Source organism: Onychostoma macrolepis, chromosome 17 (genome assembly GCF_012432095.1).
Source record: "Onychostoma macrolepis isolate SWU-2019 chromosome 17, ASM1243209v1, whole genome shotgun sequence".
Classification (NCBI taxonomy): domain Eukaryota; kingdom Metazoa; phylum Chordata; class Actinopteri; order Cypriniformes; family Cyprinidae; genus Onychostoma; species Onychostoma macrolepis.
Window position 1 is genome coordinate 7871342 of NC_081171.1, and position 23168 is coordinate 7894509.

Sequence of the window (23168 nt, forward strand, 5' to 3'; positions counted from 1 at the left end):
TACAACATGTTTTGCTGTCATCTCCTGTTCACCACTTTTGAAGTTTAATCGATTATGACGACTTCCGCTTCTGAGAACGCCGGAAATGTGAAAAGAGTGCATTAATTCAATTCAATTCAGTTCAGTTCAATTACTGTTTTATCATGAAGATCTAGGGCACAGAACTGTGTAATGCATACAAAAGTAAAGTATATTAACAGATGAGAAATACAAAACAAGAAAAAGACAATAGTATAGAAATGTCAACTGATGTCCTGCATATCTTTGGTTTTCACAAAATTGCATTAGAAACATAAATTGTTTTTGTGCTGCATGATTTCTACCTCCACCATATTGTGTTGAATACATTTAGCCTATTGTGCCTTTCAATCTGTCAAATCAAGCAACATGTATTTTTGTCTCATTTCTGTCACAGTTTTCAAACAGCACACGCTCCATTGCATCTATAGTGATATTGCCTAAGGAAGTGTCTCAAACTGTGGGGTAAAGGCAAGGTGTCAATGCCCTGATATGTTGTACGGCTACAGATGACCGCTCTGCACATGTGCTGCAGAGAGAAAGGAAAGTTCCTAGGTAGTGGGCGAGAGAGAAGAGGCTCAAAAAATAGGCATGTGGCCGGGTCACTGTAGTGCTTTAACAGGCCCGTGACACTGGAATCTCTGTACATACAAGGGTCACGGCCATCAAAGCTAAAGCGTTTCCCGTTTTGTTCTATTCGAGCATGGAGGGAGCGGCTATAGCGTCTGAAGCTAACCGAGAAGAGGTATTCATCCTGGGCAGAGTCTCGGAGCAGAAAGGTCCCCTCTGGTTGCCCTTCCAAAAGCTGCTCAGCTTCGAAACGATCCAGGACACCCCAATAACAAGGGCTGTTGTTGATCTGAAGCAGATCAGGAACCAGGATGTAGTCAGTGTGGGCGCAACACTGAGCATCTCCATGTGCAAAAGATGGATCCCAGTCATCCAGACTAGAAGCCCCAGTAGAGCTGATCTCTTCCCATGAAATGAGCTTTGGAGGAGAAGAGGATAACAAGGGACCTTTGGGTTCAGTTTCGATGCTTAAAGAAGGTTTGGTGTGAGTGCCATGTTTCTTGATCAGATGCCAACACTGAGCCAGTTCGGATTTTGGAGAGAATGGGCACTTGTCCTCCATGAGCTCGGACACATGAATCTTCCGTTTGGACCAAAGAAGGACGGAGAATGGACGTGAGGAACCGGACTGGTGGTGATGGTGGTGGTGATTGCGAAGAGGGAGACACTGGCCGACGGCGTCTTGAAACTTCTGCCTCAGAGACCGGCGGGACAGGGCTTTCCTGCAAGGAGAGTCCGGATCCGTTTCTCCAGGGATCGTGCAGCTGCACTTTCGCTCTCGACGTCTCCGAGGACAAGAAGCAGAGCGTACGGTCTGGTCGTCCGTTCCTTCCCCCTCTTCCCCTCTGGACGCTGCCTCATGGCCTGACCCACGGGAGCGTTTTTTAATACTGCGGATGTAACTATCAGCGCTCCAGCTCCGCAGGTTCTTGGGACGTGTATCCGAGTTTTTGGGCTTCCTCTCTGACATTGCTGCAGGCCCCTTTTGGAAAAGTGCTGCACAGAATTTAAAAATAAATCAAGATTGGCAAAGAAAAATATGACGAATACTAATAGCAGTAATGCTACTAGTACAAGAATGAATACAGCATATATTTATGCACAGACTATTCATAACTGACTACAGTACAAATAACATTTTATGGTGATTTTTCAGGAAATTAACATGATTCTATTAATATGTTTTAAATGAAAGGAACACGTTATTTTATATGTAAAAATGAGAAAGAAGAAAGTGTTACAGGAAACAGCACACACACACATGCAATTATTATTTAATTAAAATAATAATTAACTTAATTTAGTTATTTTAATCTACTTAATTAAATTTACATTGAGTAATTTTCTTTTAAATTATTAATATAATACACATTATCAAATGTTTTGGGACACTTAAATTTTTCTATTTATACATTAATTAACAAAACATTATATACATTATATAAAATTACTTCTATTTGTGTAATGTATATTCTGTGTGTGTGCAGTATATGTTTATGCAATTTTTAAATAAATTAAAATAATAAATAATTAACATTTAAAGTGGTTTTTCAAATTCAAGTAAACATTACTTTACATTTAATAATTAAAAAATGTAAATTTTGTAAAACTAAAGTTTGTAAAACTGTATCAAACATTATACGTTATATACAGATCATCCGTGCTAAGGATATACTTCTCTACTTTGTATATAACTGCATATCACAACTATACAAGTAACAGACAGATACAATATAACAACTAACAGACAAAAAAAAACTCTACCTTTTCAATATCTTTTATATGAATGAAATCCAAATGTATCCTACCTTCAGAATGGATGGAAAATCTGATGTCCTCACAGAGGAGTGATGAATTCTTCCATGCCTGAAGTTCGTGCAGTGAGAGCTCGGCATGAACTGAAGGGAGGAAGCACATCCCTCCTATTTAAAACCTCTCAAGTATCAATTCCTCAGAGGAATACTTGCCCTTCACTGGACGGAAGGGGTACTTTTGTCAATGGACAGTTAACCTATCATATCCAACGATGAATATGCTGTCCTGACATTGAGATTTTTAAATGAGTATAGGATGTATAATCTATATCAGTGTTAGGCTATCATATCTATTATATTATTATAATCTGTTTTACTTGCAAAATAAGTGCAAAAATGTGTCTATCCTTTAAATAAGTCACATGCCCACAACATTAAAATCTTTTAAAATGTATTAGCTCTTACTGTGAACTTTGACTGACCATCAATGAATCAATGAGCTAAATGTAATTAGTCAATAATAACGGACATCTATTTACAAGGGCAACCTTGTTAGGAAGGAAATGGGAAATCTCTGAACAGACACTGAGAGCTCTACTTCATTGATTTATTGATTGATATGTGCCCTACTATAATTTGGGAACATCCGGCAAACATTTGCAAGCACAAAGGCAATTTTTGACACCCATTTCAGATGGTGGTCAGGGGTCCACTCCTGGTATCACCCAGAAAGTATCAAATATCAAGAGTAATATCATGCATTTCCGGCCTCATAAATGGATTACAAAATAAATTCAATAATTCATTACGGCTGTGAAGTCATTAGGTGATGTCATTCTGAAATGTTAAAATATTTTACTCTCATTTATTTAATATCACAGGCATGCTACTGTATAGCTATGAATTATTCAGAAGAACACTGTGTATCTTGTTTTCTTACATTTGCACTGTAATCAGTCTCTCTCTCTTAAGTGTGTGAGGCCAGCAGGATGGCATCCAAGAAACTGAGTGATGAATTCTCTTGCGATCTGTTAAAAGTGGTTGATCAGATCAATGTGTAGAGACACAAATGATTCAGTTGTTCCACTTAACCCCCTTTCATGCCTTACAGATGTAAGAACAAGTAAGAACTGTTATCTATTTGTATTTTCTCTTCTTGTTGTAGAAGTTATCAGACCTTAAAAGGATAGTTCACAAAAAAATAAAATAAAATAAAATAAATTGTCTATAATTTACTCACCCTCGTGTTATTCCAAACCTGTAAGAATTTCCTTCTTCTGTTAAACACAAAAGAAAAATTATTCGAAGAATGTTAATAACCAATCGATTGCTGGTAACCATCGACTTCCATAGTATTTATTTTTATTTTTTGTCCATACTATGTAAGTCAATGGCTACCAGTAACTGTTTGGTTATCAATATTCTTCCAAATATCTTCAATTCCACACACAGACCCCAACACTTGCTACATGAAACACAACAATCAAATAATTGATCATTTTAAGTAAAGGAACAAACATATCTCAACATTACAATATTATAAGTGTCAACAGTGTAAATTAACTGCCAAACTGGCAAACAATACAACAATAATTATTTATGCCCCAGTGCACGTTGGGAAGAGGGTAACAGGACTACAAACAACCACAAAAAAATTGTTTGCTTACTAGCTTATCTGCCGCTGTTGGTTTGACCTGAAAAAACAGTATGTTAGAAAAAAAAGATCCATTGAGGTGCATTCCAGGAATTAACAAAAAAGCTGCAAGAAATAATTGACATTATTGAGCGTTATTTACTTTTATTTATCATTTCAAAGTGTATTCGTACAGTGATTTTTTTTTTTCACTTGGCGGACAGCACCATGAATTACCAGAATTTTTCTGCTTCTATCAAATACTCGGACTAAATTTGGAGTCCCACCAGACCACACAGAGCAGAAGTGAAGCATGTTTAGCTGGAAGAAGTAACAGGATCAGACAACTGGGAGAAGAATCTCTTATATCACATATGTGCACAAATCTGGCTACTGTATATGCTGGAGAGAAATCATCTTCAAGCAGAAAGAGGACAGTAACTCAGTATGCCCATTAACATGGCACAGTTTATCAAAAAGAGGGAACCTTGCCAAGCAAGTCTCAGATATGCCAGCTATTACCGTGCTATCGATCTGATGCACAGAAGAGCAACCATGGACATCATGAATTTTTCATTTGATTGTGTTGTCAAATTGTAAGACTAAGGCCATACAAGCTTCACTCTCATTTTATGAGCACTTTTTTCAGTGTACAGTCTCAACACCTCCCTAAAGACTTGTTTATGGTAATACAGAAGTTTAAGGCTCTCAGTAAAAGACTCCTGCAGCCGTAATGATTCCATTGTCTGCACCGGTTTGCAGCGTGTCTGGCCGATAATATCGCATGACCATCATTCGAGTGTAGATGCACTGATGTTGCTACAGAACGGTGGCTCTTTGAGTGATGGAAAGTCTGTAATTAAATCAGCGGGAAGTATCTGGCTCCATGGCTCTTGTGTTCATGTTCTCTCCATTGATCTGTATCAGTATCTGGACGGCTTCTGTAATGGCTGTTGCAGCTGAGGTGCTCTGTGTTTGTCTGTGTTATGGTGCTTTGAGAGAAATCAAATAGCCTTGGTTTGTTATAAGTTATTTTAAAGTCAAAGTGTGTCAGTTTTGAATGTTAAAATACTATCTAATATGCAGACAAGTGAGTAAAGCATTTGCAAACTGATTTGCCTCTATGGCACTATACATTGCTCTATTTGTACTTGCAGCTCAGCCCAACATAGTGACACTGGCTCAACCAATAGCTTGTTTTTGGAGGCGGGGTTATCTGTTTGATCGACCAATGGCAGATAGGGATGTGTTCTGGAAACCTGTTTGAAGACAAACATTTTTAGTGTTTTAATCTCATAGACATTTTACACTTTTGATTTGAGCTAGAAAGCAACACATTTAAGAACAGTCAGTAAAAACACCTCTACACTGTAAAAAAAAAAAGTTGAGCCAACTTAAAATTTTAAGGCAACCAGCTTCAGCAGATTTTTGAGTTTTCTCAACTTGTCGTTTTAAGTTTATACAACAAAAAATTTGAGAATCTCCCACAAAAATAAGTTGAGCAAACTCAAAAATCTGCTGAAGCTGGTAAAACAATTTTTTTTAAGTTCGCTCAACTTTTTTTTTTTTTTACAGTGTACAACTGGTTCGCAAAAACAGCTAGTTAAACTTATTTTTGCAATTCTGTACTGCAAATGCTGTTTTTTTTTTTTGTAATTACTGAATTAGGTTGAGGTCTACTTTGGGGATATAATTAGTTCTAATTTAATTCATTTAAAATATACATTTTAATTACAGTAGCTAGTGATGGTGCTTTGAGAGAATTCAAATTGCTTGAAGGTTTGCTATACAATATTTTAAAGTCAAATGTGTAGTTTTTCAATGTTAAAATAATTTCTAATATGCAGAGACATCTAAAGCATCTGCAGATTGATTTGCCCCCATGGTGCTATCAAAACATTTCTCTATAATAGCGACACTGGCTCAACCAGTGACGTAAGTTTGGAGGCAGGGTTTTCTGTTTGATTGACCAGTGGCAGACTGGGAAGTGTTTGGGAAACCCATTTGAAGTCAAACAATGTTGGTATTTCAATATCACAGAAATTTTGCACTTTTAACTTGAGCCTATATGCAACACCCTAGCAACCACACAATTCCGTATTGTAAATGTATTAAATAACTTACATGGGTCATTTTTAATTACTAAATTAACCTGACATTGTATATTAGGAACGTTGTTGGTTTTTTGATGTTTGCTTCTAGTTTCACTATAGCAATTTGTCCTTAAACATCATATTATTTATTTTATGAAACTGGACAAGAACCCTATATTGGTCTGTTTTAATAAACCTGTTCTTGTGTATAATAATAATAATAATAATAATACTGTTAAGGCCAATATTTGCTGTCTCATTTTTCTGTCCATGTACAGTCATTAAAGACAAACAGACTGTATTTCCATGATTTGTATCTTCCACTCAATGTAATGATCCATGGTTTAGTCATGTGAACTAGTATATCAGCTTTCTGCAGGCATTTTTGTGCTCTCAGCCTCCCTATTTCCCGCAAGCTTCATTCAATACCTGCTGTCTCTCTGCTTCCCTTTTCATGCAAGTTATTGAGCTTAAGGAAGCCTGCAGCATTTTTAAGCAGTAACAGGAGACACATTATGGAATTACTATTGTCACAAGTGCTTTGTCTATACCATCATTATTTCATTAAATGTGTGCACCATATTGACAAGCGACACCAATAAGCCTTGTTTGCTCATTTTGTTTGCAAATTAATCACATCTTGACAAGGCACATCATTAAGGCTTATTTGCTAATTTGTTTGCAAATTACATTTTTAAATGTTCAGGAGGGCATTCTTAAAATAAGAGAAATCTATTAATATACTGCATATATATATAGACAGTGGGGCAAAAAAGTATTTAGTCAGCCACCAATTGTGCAAGTTCTCCCACTTAAAAAGATGAGAGAGGCCTGTAATTTTCATCATAGGTATACCTCAACTATGAGAGACAAAATGAGGAAAAAAAAAAAAAACCCAGAAAAAAAAAAAAAACATTGTAGGATTTTTAAAGAATTTATTTGCAAATTATGGTGGAAAATAAGTATTTGGTCAATAACAAAAGTTCATCTCAATACTTTGTTATATACCCTTTGTTGGCAATGACAGAGGTCAAACGTTTTCTGTAAGTCTTCACACACTGTTGCTGGTATTTTGGCCCATTCTTCCATGCAGATCTCCTCTAGAGCAGTAATGTTTTGGGGCTGTCGCTGGGCAACATGGACTTTCAACTTTTCGATGGGGTTGAGATCTGGAGACTGGCTAGGCCACTCCAGGACCTTGAAATGCTTCTTACGAAGACACTCCTTCGTTGCCCGGGCGGTGTGTTTGGAATCATTGTCATGCTGAAAGACCCAGCCACGTTTCATCTTGCTGATGGAAGGAGGTTTTCACTCAAAATCTCACGATACATGGCCCCATTCATTCTTTCGTTTACACGGATCAGTCGTCCTGGTCCCTTTGCAGAAAAACAGCCCCAAAGCATGATGTTTCCACCCCCATGCTTCACAGTAGGTATGGTGTTCTTTGGATGCAACTCAGCATTCTTTCTCCTCCAAACACGACAAGTTGAGTTTTTACCAAAAAGTTATATTTTGGTTTCATCTGACCATATGATCATCCAAATGCTCTCTAGCAAACTTCAGACGGGCCCGGACATGTACTGGCTTAAGCAGGGGGACACGTCTGGCACTGCAGGATTTGAGTCCCTGGCGGCGCAGTGTGTTACTGATGGTAGCCTTTGTTACTTTGGTCCCAGCTCTCTGCAGGTCATTCACTAGGTCCCCGTGTGGTTCTGGGATTTTTGCTCACAGTTCTTGTGATCATTTTGACCCCACGGGTGAGATCTTGCGTGGAGCCCCAGATCGAGGAGATTATCAGTGGTCTTGTATGTCTTCCATTTTCTAATAATTGCTCCCACAGTTGATTTCTTCACACCAAGCTGCTTACCTATTGCAGATTCAGTCTTCCCAGCCTGGTGCAGGTCTACAATTTTGTTTCTGGTGTCCTTTGACAGCTCTTTGGTCTTGGCCATGGTGGAGTTTGGAGTTGGACTGTTTGAGGTTGTGGACAGGTGTCTTTTATACTGATAACGAGTTCAAACAGATGCCATTAATACAGGTAACGAGTGGAGGACAGAGGAGCCTCTTAAAGAAGAAGTTACAGGTCTGTGAGAGCCAGAAATCTTGCTTGTTTGTAGGTGACCAAATACTTATTTTCCACCATAATTTGCAAATAAATTCTTTAAAAATCCTACAATGTGATTTTCTGGATTTTTTTTCCTCATTTTGTCTCTCATAGTTGAGGTATACCTATGATGAAAATTACAGGCCTCTCTCATCTTTTTAAGTGGGAGAACTTGCACAATTGGTGGCTGACTAAATACTTTTTTGCCCCACTGTATATATATATATATATATATATATATATATTTACATTTAGTCATTTAGCAGATGGTTTTATCCAAAGCGACTTACAAATGAGGAGAATAGAAGCAATCAAAACCAATAAAAGAGCAACAACATGCAAGTGTTATGACAAGTCTCGGTTAGCCTAACGCAGTGCACGTAGCAAGGTTTTTTTGTTTTGTTTTTTTAAGAAAACGAGTAGATAGAATATAGAAAAAAGAAACCTAGTGTTAGTTTTTCAAGAAAAGAGAATAAATATGCAATTGATAGAGGGTCAGGTGTGTGTGAGACAAAGATCTTTTATTTAAAAAAATCCACAAAAATCTAACCTTTCATTGGATAATAAGAATTTAAAATGGGGGGAAATATCATTATGAAATAAATGTTTTTCTCTAATAAACATTGGCAACAATTAACGGCGCCCTTTTATTCATTTTATTCATTATTTTTGAAACCTCCATTTGCCAGTTTAACAGCTCTAAATTTTGTCTTATAATGCCTGATGAGGTTAGAGAACACCTCACAAGAGATCAGAGACCATTCCTTCATCCAGAATCACTCCAGACCCTTTAGATTCCCAGCTCATTGTTGGTGCTTCTTCTCTTCAGTTCACCCACTCATTTTCTATAGGGTTCAGGTCAGAGGACTGGAATGGCCAGCAGAAGCTTGGTTTTGTGCTCAGTGACCTATTTTTGTGTTGTTTTTGAGGTTTGTGTTTGGATTATTGTACGGTTAGAAGATCCAAACATGGCCCATTATAAGATTTCTAACAGAGTCAGTCACTTATTGATTTTTTATCTGTTGGTATTTGATAGAATCCATGATGCCATGTGTCTTATCAAGATGTCAAGGAACTCCAGCAGAAATATAGGCCGACAACATCAAAAATACAGCAGTATATTTCATTGTACACATGGAGAACTTTTTATCCCTGTGTTCACCAAACCCATCTTGAGTGTTTGCTGCTAAAAAGCTCATTTTTTAGTTTCATCTGACCATAGAAGCCAGTCCCATTTGAAGTTTCAGTCGTGTTGATAACTGAATATGCTGGAGTTTGTTTTTGGATGAGCGAGGAGAATTTTTCTTGAAACCCTCCCAAACAACATGTGGTGATGTAGGTTCTGTTTGACAATTTTATTTTAAGGTTTTCTGACCCCGAGACTCAACTATTTTCTGCAATTCTCCAGCTGTGGTCCTTGGAGAGTCTTTAGCCACGCAAACTCTCCTCCTCACCGTGCATTAGGACGATATAGACACATGTCCTCTTCCAGGCAGTTTCGTAACATTTTATGTTGATTGGAAATTCTTAATTATTGCCCTGATGGTGGAAATGGGAATTTTCACTGCTCTAGCTCTTTTCTTAAAGCCACTTCACTAATTTGTGAAGCTCAATTATCTTTTGCAGCACATCAGAAATATATTCTTTGGTTTGTCTCATTGTGATGGATGATTAAGGGAATTTGGGCTTTGTTTTCCCTCCTATTTAAATTTCTGTGAAACAGGAAGCCATGGCTGGATAATTTCATGTTCATAATCACCCTGGAGTGCTCAAAATTGTGAATATGAATGGGAATATACTTCAGAGATATTTTACTCATAAGAATTTCTAGGGGTGCCAATAATTGTGTCCAATGTGTATTTGAGAAAAACATTTATTTCATAATGATATCCCCTTAAATTCTTATTATCCAATGAAAGGTTAGATTTTTGTGAATTTTTTAAATAAAAGATTAAAAGGATTAATAATGCAGATTAATTTTCACAGCCTTCTTTGGTCATATTTACCAAGGGTGCCGATATTTTTGGCCATGACTGTATATAGAGAGAGAGAGAGAGAGACACACACAGACAGACAGACAGACATAGATTTTCTTTCTTTTTTCTGCTTTGTGGTCTGTTTTGATATTATAATATTTAAATGCTTACAGTGTGGGTACATGGATGCGACTTGGGATCATTGGAAGGTGTTTTTTGTCTCATATCTGGCAATGTCTATTGAAAGTTACTTAAAAAGTTTCAAAAAGATGATTAATTTTTTGTTTAGACACTTGAGAAAATCAATACAAGAAGGAAGAGAGATGAATTCCAGTAACTGCTGCTGAGTATGTCTGAGTATGCAGTTTACACAGCCTGTCCTTAGAAGAAGTCAAGACAAGAAACCAAGGGGTCAGGCTTGTGCTGGTTAGAATGGCTTAGTTAACCCCTGCAATACAAGATAGCTACTAGAAAGTATCATTTAATAAAAGTTTGAACAGTGGCAGGCACCTGTTCATTTCAGACAGTCTTGTCGAAGCAGACAGTGTTAGGTTTTCATATTCAACACATCTAAGATCATCTAAGAACCAGTTTATAAACTTGATATTTATCCTGTTAAACAGCTTTTCCTACACGGATACGAACGTCATTGCGCCGCGCCCTCATTAAACGCCACGCCACGTCATATTCCACGCACGCAGACAGGAGGGAGCGATGCGCGCAAGCTGACAAGCCCCGCCCCTTTTCTCATCAATCTATGTGCTGATTGGTCAGATGTTTTTCTAGCCAGTCTGTGATTGGACAATTGAGAAGTCGTTAATAACAGGACCAGACACAGCAAACCATGATTGGGTGGTGGGCGGGACTTAACATATTGGGGGAAAAAAATAATAACGAAGGAGGAAGTGTGTGTGTGTCATGCTGGAACATCGAATATCTCTGTAACTGGATTCATTCAAACATTTTATAGAAGCGAAAGCGGTCAATATCCATATGTCTCCGTAAGTAAATGACAAGTTGATCTTAAAGGCTACATGAATCTAATACAATTTGATCACAAGCTCTGTTGACATTTGATTGAACATACGGATGGTATTTTGGGAATTAACAGATGGAGAATGATGTTTGATTTCGTCCCCAGGGAACAGCAGATTGAAATCAAAAATATGAAATGAATCTAATCAATTCCTGGACGTAATATTGTGTACTTTCTACACTGCATTGTGACCTTTGCCTTTATTATTAAGGGCTGCCATAAACTGCTTTGAGATTATTTTATGCTCTTTACTTGAAATATTATATTTTCTTGAAAATGCAGAGAAAACAATCTTGATAGACTAACTGGATGTTGTACTATGTCATGCTTTGGATTTTTGGTTTGTAATAACACACCTCGAAAAGAAAGATCTATGTAAGGTGTCTTGTGTTATTTTAGTATCATTGAGATACTATTAGCGTTTTTGTTAATTATTTTTTATTTATTTATTTTTTTAAATTGTCATTAGTTTGTTTTATATAGTTTTAATTTTTATTTCAGTATTTTAAATTAAATTTGAATATTTTAATAAAGTTAAACTAAATGAAAAATGTTTCCTTTGCAGATAGCTGAATTAAAATGAGTTTTTTAAAAATGTTTTTATTATTATTATATTATTATTATTATTTTATTACAGTCAATGTTTATTTCAAGTAAGATAAAAGTTTTTTTTATGGTTTAAGTTTTAGTTAGCTATAATAATGTCCTAATGTCAACAGAAGTTTGACTTTGAATTGTAAATGTTTAAATGATCAAAGTCCAAATAAATTGTTGCTAGTACACATTTATTGCCAGGGATTATTTCCTGATCGATGATAAGTTAATATAAAATGTAATTTGATCATAGGGCCTCTGGAATGTTGCTCGACGAAACTCCCCTGTTTGATCCTTCTCTGCTCCAAGAGCTGGACTGGAGCAGCAACACCGTGTCCTTCTCGCCCCCTATTTCTCCCTCTCAGCCCGGAGAAGGTCTGGTCCTCCGTCCTCTCTGTACTGCTGACCTAGACAGAGGTACTGGTTACCGTTCAGCACTCTGCCCACTCATGTTCAGTTCTTCAAACAATCATGATAAACATATGTTGGTCTTTATGCCTTTTTAGGCTTCTATAAGGTCTTATCACAGCTCACAGTGGCTGGGGATGTTACAGAAGAACAGTTCAAAGGTACTGCATGTTCCTAATGCAAAACACCCCTCAGTTTTTCATCTCGCAGTATAAGATACTCACTTTTTTTTTTTTTTTTTTTTTTAGCAAATTTTGAACATATGAAGAAATCTGGAGACTATTATGTGATAGTGGTGGAAGACACCAATCTTGGACAAATTGTTGCCACAGCAACACTCATAATAGAGCACAAATTTATCCATGCTTGTGCAAAGGTAATTGACTTAATATTTAATTATTAGATTTTAAATACCTATTTTGCAATTCAGCTTATTTTCATAGTGCAATATTATATAATATTTTGGGGGGTTTTGTCCTGGCAGAGGGGGCGTGTAGAAGAAGTGGTTGTGAGTGACGTATGCAGAGGGAAACAGCTTGGAAAACTGTGAGTTTGGTTTTTAGAAATACTTTTACAATAGTTTTATTCATGAGTTTCAGATAGTATATATTCATGAATACTGTATTTTCTTTCAACATATCTGTGTCAAAACGAAGTACCTTGAACATAGTACTTTTGTTTTTGTGTTTTAGGTTGGTATCAACATTGACTCTCCTCAGCAAAAAATTGCAGTGCTATAAAGTAACACTGGAGTGTGCGCCAAAAAATGTGGAGTTTTATAAGAAGTTTGGCTACTCAGCTTCAGACGAGACTTACATGCAGTGCCGGTTCTTTGACTGAATCCAAAAGAATCTTGAACATCACAGAACCTTTGCTTTAGAACTCTTAATCTGTTCAATTTTCTGAGATCGGACTACCTCGAACTTGCACCTTTTTTAGCCAGCAAAAAAAAAAGAAAAACTTGATAATTTGGTGACAAGTTATGTCACAATAACAATGTTTTGAAATTCACTACGACACAGAACAATGTGCATATTCATGAAAGTTTCTAAATGTCCGCAGTCAACATCAAGCACTTGCTTTAAAAGTTATTCAGTTTTCTATTTAAAATGTTTTCGCTTCACATAACTTGCTATAGAAACAGAAAACAGTTCAAATCATATACAGAATGTGTGGTTGACATCGTCAACCACAAGAAGAAACACTGTGGCCTGTCTAAGAGAAAAGATAAAACATTTTGTTGTATACAAGAAGGGCTTACATACTTGAATGTTTTCTAATGTAAAGATTTCTATAAATTTTTTTTAAAGAGGGAAAACAAACCGTTTCCAAATATGCTCTTTACTAAACTGTTTGAGGCATATTTCCCTCTTTTACTTAAAATGTTAATCCTGTGCTTTATTCTCTTTAAAATACTAAAACTCAAATCGCATTTTTCATTCTCTTAAGTGAGTTCTATGAAAGCCGTATTGAAACGGTTTTTAAACTTATTTCACTTTCTCTTGCAGGTACTCGTCTTCAACATAGAGATCAGAAATAGAATAAAGGTTTACATTTATTTATTATGCTCATGTATTTTCTCAATTTTGGCTTTAGTCCTAGCCACTGGTGATAATCATTAGTTATGTGTAAAACCTAGATGAAGGAAAATAAATTATTTTAAAATACATCCTGATGCAATGAAAGCATATCTTTGTACACTAAATGCCTTTATTTTTGTACTTTCACTGATAGCCGGCATTCAAATGCTTTGTCTCGTCTGTCAATCAACAACTAAAATAACAGTGATGTTATTTGTGCTTTTATAACTGATGTAAAACCAATGAATGACAAGTGGGTGAATGGATTGAAAATGTTACATTAAAAATCAGTGATAAATCTCAAGTTTATATGTATTTCAATGGAACTGGATTATCGTACTAAATCTATCCACACCCAACAGTCCCGTCATAAACGGTCATACCTTTACACCGGGGATTGATAACATTGAAAACACAAGATATAAAGTAGCCATCTTTTATTGAGCAGTGGGATGTTAATTCTATGGCAAACGCGTCTTTCCTTACCTCAGTCTGAATTCATTTCCCCATTTTCATCCTAGTTTTTCATGACTGATTCATCCTACCATTTCATTTCTACGGCAGTGACAGTCCCATTCTTTGATCCCCTCCCAACCCAAATCGTTCCAACAAAATAACAGTAATTCAAGTATCAAAAGTGCATTATTGCAATACTGTCCCGCTGCAAATGCAAAATGCTTTAAATACTATAAAACTGCAAAAAATTTCAGTGCATATAGCTCAAAAAGGAAAAAGAAAAAAAATATCAAATCTTCCCCAGCTCCAAGGGTCACGAGGAGCAGTCTCTCCCTCCCAACCCCTGTACAAATATTTACATTTTTAATCCCAATAAAAATGTAAAAAGAAAAGTCCACTGTGGTTAAGCACTTTTTTTTTTTTTTTTTTAGTAAAGCCTATCCATTTTGTGCTGCTGTAACTTGCATACTCCCAAAATCTTCATCCTCTTCTAGTGTTCGCTTTAGACTTCCTGTAGGGAAAGACGGATGATATTAGGAACGGCCACAGTACGTATAATGACCCTAGTTCTATACATTAAAGTAGAAATTACAGCTCTCAGTTCTATAGTACAATTAAGCCAGTTATTTATAATCATAAATTTAAATTTACATTTATTCATCTAGCAGATGCTTTTATCCAAAGTGACTAACAAATGAGTTACTAACATAACCATTAATCAAATGGAGCCAAGAACAAAAGCAGATTCACAATGCAAAAATAAAAGAAAAAAAAGAGATACAATTCTGCACTATTTCATCAAGATAAATAAAATAAGTTCTGAAAACTAAAACAAATGTTGTAATTGCTACAAGTGAATTGAGGCATCACAATACTAACACACACTTTGAAAAGTGAATATTCATTTTGAAAATTGCTAAATATTTAACAGTATTCTTAAATTGTTAGTGTTTTTAAAGATTAATTTTGATGGCAAAGGAAATCTCAGGCCCCGTTTACACTAGTGCGTTTTTGCCTATCGTTTACACTACTCCGGTGTTTTCGAGGTCGAAAACAGAGACTTTTGAAAACGCTGCAGACCCCATTTTAGTTTGAAAACTCTGGGGTTGCGTTTCAGTGTAAACAGACCAAAACGGAGACTTTTGAAAACGATGGTGTTGTGATGTAATGCTAAATTTCTCCAAATCTGTTCTGATGAAGAAACAAACTCATCTACATCTTGGATGGCCTGGGTGTGAGTAAATTATCAGCAAATTTTCATTTTTGGGTGAACTATTCCTTTAAGTCCCAAAGTATTTTGTCAATTAAACGGGTTAAAATATTTGTAGTTGACTATACTCAATATTAGTAATTCGTAAAGCAGGTTAGTGATGAATGATTTATTTGCAAACAAGTCTAAAAGCATAAATAAAAGCAAATAAAATCGGTTATGCATAGGAATGATCAGATTATTCACATATTATCCCCAGTATCATAATAAATACAACCCTTACTACTTTTCCTGACTGTGCTTGTTGTATTTTGCAATGAGATATGCATGACTTTGACTTCTTGAGTTGTTGTTATTCTAGTACACTGCTACTGAATGATCATGCTAACTGCTCAGAGCAACGAGTTAATTAAAGAGCTTTATTATATATTAAATATATCAGCACAAACCGCTGTATTTATTCATGCAGTTACACACACTAGTCAAACATGTACTGCTTTGAAACAGATATTTTGAAGAACGGCTGTAATCGTCTTTCCCAAAATGGAGACTTTTGAAAATGATGGCGTTGCTGCCCATTCGCTCTGTGTATCCTTGACAACCGTGTAAACAATAACATTCATGCTCATTGTTGTACCCATAGATATGTATAGGTAGATTCCCCATTCGACTGCTCCAAGCACCATCTACCTATACATATCTAGAGGTCGACCGATTCATCGGTTTTGCTGATTAATCGGCACCGATAGTTGATTGCCCCAACTATCGGTTATCGGCAAAAATCCATGCCGATAGTTTTCCGGTTTTCAACCGTTGCTGGAGTGGCTGAGAAGGGTCCGCTGGCATTATACAGTACGAGAGCGGCCTCTAGAGGCGGAAATCACTGACAGCACGTGTTGTTTATTTTGACACGTGACACTGCGCGCTGCGGGAAACTCCAGACTCGCATTTAAATACAGCCGACAGAAAAGCCTGCCGCGGAACAGAGCGCCATTCACATAGTTTTCTACTAAATTACATTATATTTGTCCCAAATCGTTGTGAATGTACATAATGACTTCACCCTAGGCTATAAATTATGTATTGTGCATTTTTCAGCAAAACGTTTGTCTTTCTGTGGCTCTAATAAAGTCTGTATGCTTCATATAGCTGTAATACAGATCGCGCGTTCTCTTTCCGCTTGCTCTGTTTTGTTTTTTTGAACACCGTACTTCAAACTCATTTATGCCACATTGTTCATTCTTGAAGCACACTTATGTCCGTTTGGTGATTAAATAAATTGTTTTAGACCGCCACTTGATTTGAACGCAAAGCGTCTGGTGTGCGTGTGTGTGTGTTATCTCGGAGTGACTAACATTTTTTTTTGTGTGGATTAGATCATTATCAAGTGTTAAAAAATAGAAGCAAATAAAGTGTGTGAATACACATACAATATCCATATGCATGTCATTTTAATGCTATGGCCTTGTGTAGGTATTTAAAGATGGCCATCTTTAAGCATGACTGTTGAAATTAAATGGTAACACTTAACAATAAGAGTCCATTCGTAGCATTAATGAAAACTGTAGAAGTATTGTTCCTTGTTAGAATTTGTTCATTTCAACATTCACTATTAGCTACATTTTTAAATTTTAAAGTTTCTTCTTTTAACATTAGCAAACTATGAAATAACTTTAATGATCAATATAGTAAATAATATTAATATTTTTAGTCATTTACAATGTATGGTTCAGTACTGTTGCTGCTTTTTTTTTTTTTTTTAAATAGTAAAGCACTAGCTCTCTTTCAGTATCCATTTTGAAAACTATCGGTTGATTAATCGGTATCGGCCAGTGTGGTCCAACCTAGCTATCGGTATCGGTAAAATCCACTATCGGTCGAGCTCTATACATATCTATGGTTGTACCTGCATGAATGGTCATGTGACATGCGTTTTCGGTTGTGTTGTGTAAACGGAGATCGTTTCTGAAACGCCAGTGTAAACGGAGATCGTTTTCATTCTAAAAAGCCGTTTTAAAATGAAAACGCACTAGTGTAAATGGGGCCTCAATAAGCAAATACACTTAAATATACAATGCTGATAATTAAAAAAAGAACAGCTGATGTATGGTACCAATACACTATGCGTCACTATTAGAAATGATTAATATATTTATAAACTAACTGTTTGGCCATAAAAGTATGTTCTCTTACCTGGCATCCCAGCTTGGATGGAGAAAGACCTGCCTAACTGAATGGGTGACATCATCTTGATGGTAAGCTTTGCAAGATATATTGCTTCATATTCCTTGATGAAAACGGAAAGAACATCCATTTATTATGTATACATATATATAAAACAGCTATAGCACTTAATGCTGAATTAATTATTAATACTGAGATTACTTTAAAATCATACCTGTAGCTGATGAACAAAGCCTACATTGGGATTAATGCAAAATCGTCTCTCCTGTACATGACTAAACGCATCCCTGTAAGAAAGTAAATATGACACGATCTGCAAACTTCAAGACAAACCATATTATTATGTATTCATATTTTTGGACATGCATTAACTGTTTCTCCACTAATAACGTTACCTGTATTTCACACCAAATGTCTCCATAAGGTAGGCAATAACTAAGGCAGCGCTGGGGAAAAAAAAAAAAAAAAAGATATTCAATTTAATTAAAATCAAATCAAGAGATTTGAGATTATTTTATTAATGATTTTAAAAATTTAAAAAGAGACAGTTAAGACAAACTTTTTATAACTATTAATAAAAGATGATTATGGACTTTAGTTTTAGCATACCTTCTTGATATCCCTGCATTTCCATGAACAAGTACCTTTCCTGCAACACAAAAATGTGCAAGACATTACATAAATTGGATGACATACAGCAAGTAAATAAAATTAATGTTAGCGACAATGACAATCCATTTTCTTTACAAGAAACTTATCTTTATCCAGGATCAGAACAGAGAAAGTGCTAAATTTAGTATTAAAAATAGAGATCAATATGGAGAAACATTCATTACCCCCCGTCTCTAAACATCCATCAATAAATTCTTTAGTCTATAAAGAGAAAAACAGGTTATCATAATTAGATAAAAGAATCGCACACCAAATAAAAATGTATTAATAATATAAAAGTTATTAAAAAAAAAAAAAAGGTCAGCTTACCATTGGGAAATATCTAATAATATTTTCCACAGGGTTATCTGCTATATCTAAAACAAGGTACCTATAAATAAGTAAAAAAGAAAATTAGCTGTTAGAAATAGTGGAGTTTTATACTGAAGTGCCACATAGAACAAACCAGAAATCAAAATACCTAAATTTATGGGGAAAGTTTGGCTTTATAAAGTTGGCCTCAATGTCTTGTCTGACACACACAATGTGAGTTATCCCCTGCTTCTCCAGCATTGAGAGCTGAAACAGAAGATTAATTATTACAGGAAACCCCAGGAATAGATCATTTTCATCATGAAGCCTAAGAACAGATCATCTCTACAGTACCTTACTCTTCATAGCAGCTGAATAGGGGCCAAGAAACAAGCCTGGGAGGATTTCCTGAATCATTACATCAAGACAGTTTTAGTAAAACTAATCATTTGTTGAGAATGAGTTATGAAATGTGTCTGTTATAAACATTTTGACTCAACAAATATAAGGTATACAAAAAAAAAAAAAAATTCTATTGAAGGTGGTGGGAAAAAAAAAAAATTCTCACATTGAAAAAAATTGTACTGTACTGAAAGAAGTCTGTACTGACACAATGTACAAGTATATTTACTGTACCACAAATACTATATTAGTACAAAAGCCATAACAATAATAAACAATGTGCAAAGTTTGTTCATTATCACTCACCTGCATCTCTCTTCTCATTGGATATGCCCAGTCCTGCAGAAATGAGATTTCAAAATCTGATTATCAGTTTTTACAAGCATTCTTACAGTAACAGTATTACCTCACCTATAGAATCATAAACTGCAGCACAACACAGTAATATAACTCCTTGTTATCAGCATCTACCTACATATGATCAAGACTAAACCAATAATCGGTTTGACTTTTTGTTCACTTAATCAGTTCTGTAATATTAGTGTTCAACTTAGACCAAAACAGAGTATGAAAGTAATGATGGACTGGGGGCGTGTGGATTATTGTGATGTTTTTATTGATTGTTTGGACTCTCATTCTGACGGCACCCATTCACTGCAGAGTATCCATTGGTGAGCAAGTGATGTAATGCTAAATTTCTCCAAATCTGTTCTGATGACGAAACAAACTCATCTACATCTTGGATGGCCTGAGTGGGAGTAAATTATCAGCAAATTTCCATTTTTGGGTGAACTCTTCCTTTAAGTTAAAAGTCTTGGGGGTGGTGAGTATGTTGTCAACTAAACGGGTTAAAATATTTGTAGTTGACTATACTCAATATTAGTATCGTAAAGCAGGTTAGCGATGAATGATTTATTTGCAAACAAGTCTAAAAGCATAAATAAAAGCAAATAAAATCGGTTATGCATAGGAATGATCAGATTATTCACATATTATCCCCAGTATCATAATAAAAACAACCCTTACTACTTTTCCTGACTGTGCTTGTTGTCTTTTGCAATGAGATATGCATGACTTTGACTTCTTGAGTTGTTGTTATTCTAGTACACTGCTACTGAATGATCATGCTAACTGCTCAGAGCAACGAGTTAATTAAAGAGCTTCATTATATATTAAATATATCAGCACAAACCGCTGTATTTATTCATGCAGTTACACACACTAGTCAAACATGTACTGCTTTGAAACAGATATTTTGACAAATGGCTGTAATCTAGCAGTTGTTAGCACTGCGCTAATGTGTTTATAACATACCAACTGCTCTTCTTTGGCGGCGGGCAGGGACGGGAACTGGAGTTTATTCCCTTCGTCCATGCTGGGAGCGGTATTCCAGCTTTCAATACGTTCACGTCCCCTTTGATGGTTTGAATGTAAAGACGAACTAAGTGCAAATAAAGTAGAGTTTGTGGAGGAGCTCCGCACTCGCGCACGCCATGCTGCTTCCACCCAGGGCGGTCACGTGACACGAGAGCACCATACGTCGAGCAGGGGCGGCGTTTAGAATTGGTTTAATGCAGATCACAAAAACACAATATTTAGTGGTAATACAGCTCAAGGTTGGTTTGCCTTAAAATTTGCAACAACATTAATTTTAAAGTTGTCTTTGACGTAAAAATCATCTTTTGAACTTTAAGCATATTCAAGTTTTTATTTATATATAATTCTAAACTTTCTAAAAAATATTAATTTTACAGCATTTTAAACCACCAAATATCACCTTGTTTGGTGTCAGTAATAGTTTTCTTGAATGTATATATATTTTCCAAATATTAAAATAATAATAATAATAATAATAATAAAAAAAAAAAAGCATTTTTAGCTTGTCCCTCAAAATATTGTCCACACTGTTACATTTGACTACTGGCCCCATTTTTTATGAAAGTTTTATTTTTTAGTTTAAATGAAAGTTGGAAAAAGGATCATGCAGCTGACATCATTTCCTTGGAGGGAAAACAGCTGGGGAAGGTGAGTGAGAGAGCCTCTGTTTTGTTAATTGTCTGTTTTTATTTATTTTATCTTTCCAATCTTATGTGGTCAACCTCAACATGTCCACCCTGTTAAAGGGAATATGAAAAAAAGTTAATAGAAATTCTTATTTGTAAAAGTACCATTAAAAAAAAATTTTTTTTTTCTTTATTTGACAAACCTTCTGTGTTAGCATTTTGCTCAGACTTAGTGTAATGGCTAATTTTAAAGTCAAAATGTCCACCCTGTTAAGTCAGCAAACCTAACAGGCTGGACACATTTAGTTTACATAGTGACAGCAATTGATGTTTAAGTTGAAGAAGTAGAGTATTTAAACTTAAATAATATTATAAAATTTAGCATATTCATAAATATTTCAAATTGTTGTTCATTTGTCCCTAACAGTGTGGACATTTTTGGTCCTCCTCATTTAATTTGGCTCATAATTGCTTAAATTTATATGCCTAAGGTTGTATATACCATATATTTACATACAACAATGATTTTTCATGCTTTACAGCTCCCTTTGATGATTACACAAGAACTGATTTTAAAAAATGTGTTTAATTTTTAAGTGCTATGATGTCCAAAAGACACCGAATCCCAGGAATGACCTACTGGTAGTTCTTTCAGGAAATAGAAATCTATTTGTTCTTCATAATGTTGATATCTCTTTTTATTGATCATTCAAATCTACATTAGGCCTGTACATCAAAAATGCAACATTCATTCATTTACTCATTTGGCTGTTTGCATAATTTAACCAATTCAGCCAATAACAAAATACAGATATAACTTTTTATTCAACTTTCTGCATTGTACATAAAATACAACTATTATTATTTTCATTGTTGTTGTTGTTTTATACAGTATTTACAAGGAAGAAGATTACAAAGTGAGGTCCAGCTCACAATCTGTGCAAACTTGGGATGCCAGCGATTTCAACACTGGCAATTATAGTCTTATCTATCTTCGGTGGGTGTCGATGAGTCTGTTTGGACACTGTCCGGACTCTCAGCACGATACATCAAGTAATTTAGTCCCTCATTGCTGAGCACAGGAGACAGTCCAGTTTCCAGGTCTTCATCTTCATCCACACCAGTGCAGACCCCCTCTTCTGAAGAACCAGCACATACATAAGAGGTACATCTAGTAATGATCTAGTAATTTATTCTGTTTTATATGAAGAAATTAAGATCATACCATCTTCTTGGTAAGCTTGGTTCACATGACCTGCTGCTCCGTTCTGGTTTGCTCTTTTATCCGCCTCATAATCTCTCAGTTTACTCAGGGTTTCCTCAAGGTACTGAAAGTTTGGCCTCTCAGTTGGTTCTTTGCTCCAGCAGCTCATCATCAGATTATACCTAAAAAGCAGTAATAATATCCATGTTCATTCAGAGTAAATATTATATCTTTGTCTTCACATTTAATCAGTTTATAACATGTATTTGTTGAAATCATCCACTAATATCACTTACAATCTCTGTGGACAGCCTGCTGGTGAAGGCAGTCGTGCACCTGTACTGGTATGGCTTAAGACTTCATGGTTGGTGTATGTGGGATATGGTAGCTTTCCTAATGTCATAATCTCCCATAAGAGCACACCAAATGCCCTGAAATGTGCAAATCATAAGAAAATATATTTGTAGGAATATGTATACAACTCGTTCCATTGTTAATTTATTTTTTTTTTGCAGTGATGCCACAGAATTACCATTTTGGGTTCCCCATGAATGTTAATTTTTTTTTTTTTAGTGTGAAGAAATTTTTTTATAATCTAAAGAACCCTTTCCAATATACAGTAACTCATTAATTGTGCAATGGAATGGATGTTAAAGGTTCTTCATGAAACCATATATGCAAATATAGAATAATTTATTTTCCAAGAGTGTATGACAACTAGAAAACTCATGATACTGACCAGACATCAGAATATTTATTGAAAATCCCATCTGTTAAGCTTTCTGGTGACATCCAGCGAACGGGAAGCAGACCTTCACCCCTCTTCCTGTAGTAGTCGTTCTTATACACGTCCCGGGCCAATCCGAAATCTCCTATTTTAACGACCCTTTCTGGGTCTGTGTAGCTTCTTATTGACACCAGACAGTTCCTTGCAGCAATATCCCTGTGCATATTGAATATAGTTTAATTTAGATGCATTA

The 23168-nt window shown here is 35.7% G+C and overlaps 4 protein-coding genes and 1 long non-coding RNA gene across 8 annotated transcripts in view; 2 read left to right on the forward strand and 3 right to left on the reverse strand.

Moving 5' to 3' along the window:
• Positions 1-418: 418 nt before the first annotated feature.
• On the reverse strand, positions 419-2505 carry socs4 (suppressor of cytokine signaling 4). The gene is made up of 2 exons (XM_058749958.1): positions 2397-2505; positions 419-1584 (listed from the first exon to the last, which is right to left on the reverse strand). The coding sequence occupies exons 1-2, from the start codon at positions 2503-2505 to the stop codon at positions 419-421; spliced, it is 1275 nt and encodes a 424-aa protein (XP_058605941.1).
• Positions 2506-11013: 8508 nt separating this feature from the next.
• Positions 11014-13761, forward strand: gnpnat1 (glucosamine-phosphate N-acetyltransferase 1). The gene is made up of 6 exons (XM_058748563.1): positions 11014-11149; positions 12032-12195; positions 12285-12347; positions 12435-12562; positions 12671-12732; positions 12879-13761. The coding sequence occupies exons 1-6, from the start codon at positions 11142-11144 to the stop codon at positions 13024-13026; spliced, it is 573 nt and encodes a 190-aa protein (XP_058604546.1). The 5' UTR covers positions 11014-11141; the 3' UTR covers positions 13027-13761.
• A 229-nt stretch (positions 13762-13990) lies between these two features.
• styx (serine/threonine/tyrosine interacting protein) lies at positions 13991-20509 on the reverse strand. Its single transcript, XM_058748561.1, has 11 exons — positions 20296-20509; positions 19288-19320; positions 18934-18987; positions 18749-18846; positions 18598-18658; positions 18453-18489; positions 18226-18265; positions 18012-18062; positions 17831-17903; positions 17626-17719; positions 13991-14733 (listed from the first exon to the last, which is right to left on the reverse strand). Exons 1-11 carry the CDS (start codon positions 20353-20355, stop codon positions 14660-14662), a joined length of 675 nt encoding a protein of 224 aa, XP_058604544.1. The 5' UTR covers positions 20356-20509; the 3' UTR covers positions 13991-14659.
• Positions 20510-20553: 44 nt separating this feature from the next.
• Positions 20554-22149, forward strand: LOC131522804 (uncharacterized). Its single transcript, XR_009266653.1, has 4 exons — positions 20554-20597; positions 20937-21006; positions 21877-21981; positions 22067-22149. It is a non-coding gene; the product is annotated as an uncharacterized LOC131522804 (long non-coding RNA).
• LOC131522798 (protein FAM184A-like) overlaps positions 21660-23168 on the reverse strand; it is a 58525-nt gene continuing 57016 nt past the window's right edge. For all 4 annotated transcript variants that reach the window (XM_058748549.1, XM_058748550.1, XM_058748547.1 and 1 more), the window contains exons 26-29: positions 22928-23131; positions 22485-22619; positions 22210-22370; positions 21660-22123 (exon numbers count right to left, since the gene is read on the reverse strand). In XM_058748549.1, the coding sequence (XP_058604532.1) occupies positions 21969-22123; positions 22210-22370; positions 22485-22619; positions 22928-23131 (655 nt within the window). In that variant the 3' untranslated portion in view covers positions 21660-21968. The remainder of the gene's footprint in view (positions 22124-22209; positions 22371-22484; positions 22620-22927; positions 23132-23168) is intronic.

Coding starts and splice junctions, on each gene's coding strand:
- socs4 (XM_058749958.1), bottom strand. CDS start 2,505: ATGTGCTTCCTCCCTTCAGTTCATGCCGAGCTCTCACTGCACGAACTT. Junction 1,585..2,396: donor ATTTTCCATCCATTCTGAAG/GTAGGATACATT, acceptor AATTCTGTGCAG/CACTTTTCCAAAAGGGGCCT.
- gnpnat1 (XM_058748563.1), top strand. Junction 12,196..12,284: donor TACTGCTGACCTAGACAGAG/GTACTGGTTACC, acceptor ATGCCTTTTTAG/GCTTCTATAAGGTCTTATCA. Junction 12,733..12,878: donor GGGAAACAGCTTGGAAAACT/GTGAGTTTGGTT, acceptor TTTGTGTTTTAG/GTTGGTATCAACATTGACTC.
- styx (XM_058748561.1), bottom strand. CDS start 20,355: ATGGACGAAGGGAATAAACTCCAGTTCCCGTCCCTGCCCGCCGCCAAA. Junction 17,720..17,830: donor GCTTTGTTCATCAGCTACAG/GTATGATTTTAA, acceptor GTTTTCATCAAG/GAATATGAAGCAATATATCT. Junction 14,734..17,625: donor CATCCAAGCTGGGATGCCAG/GTAAGAGAACAT, acceptor CTTTCCCTACAG/GAAGTCTAAAGCGAACACTA.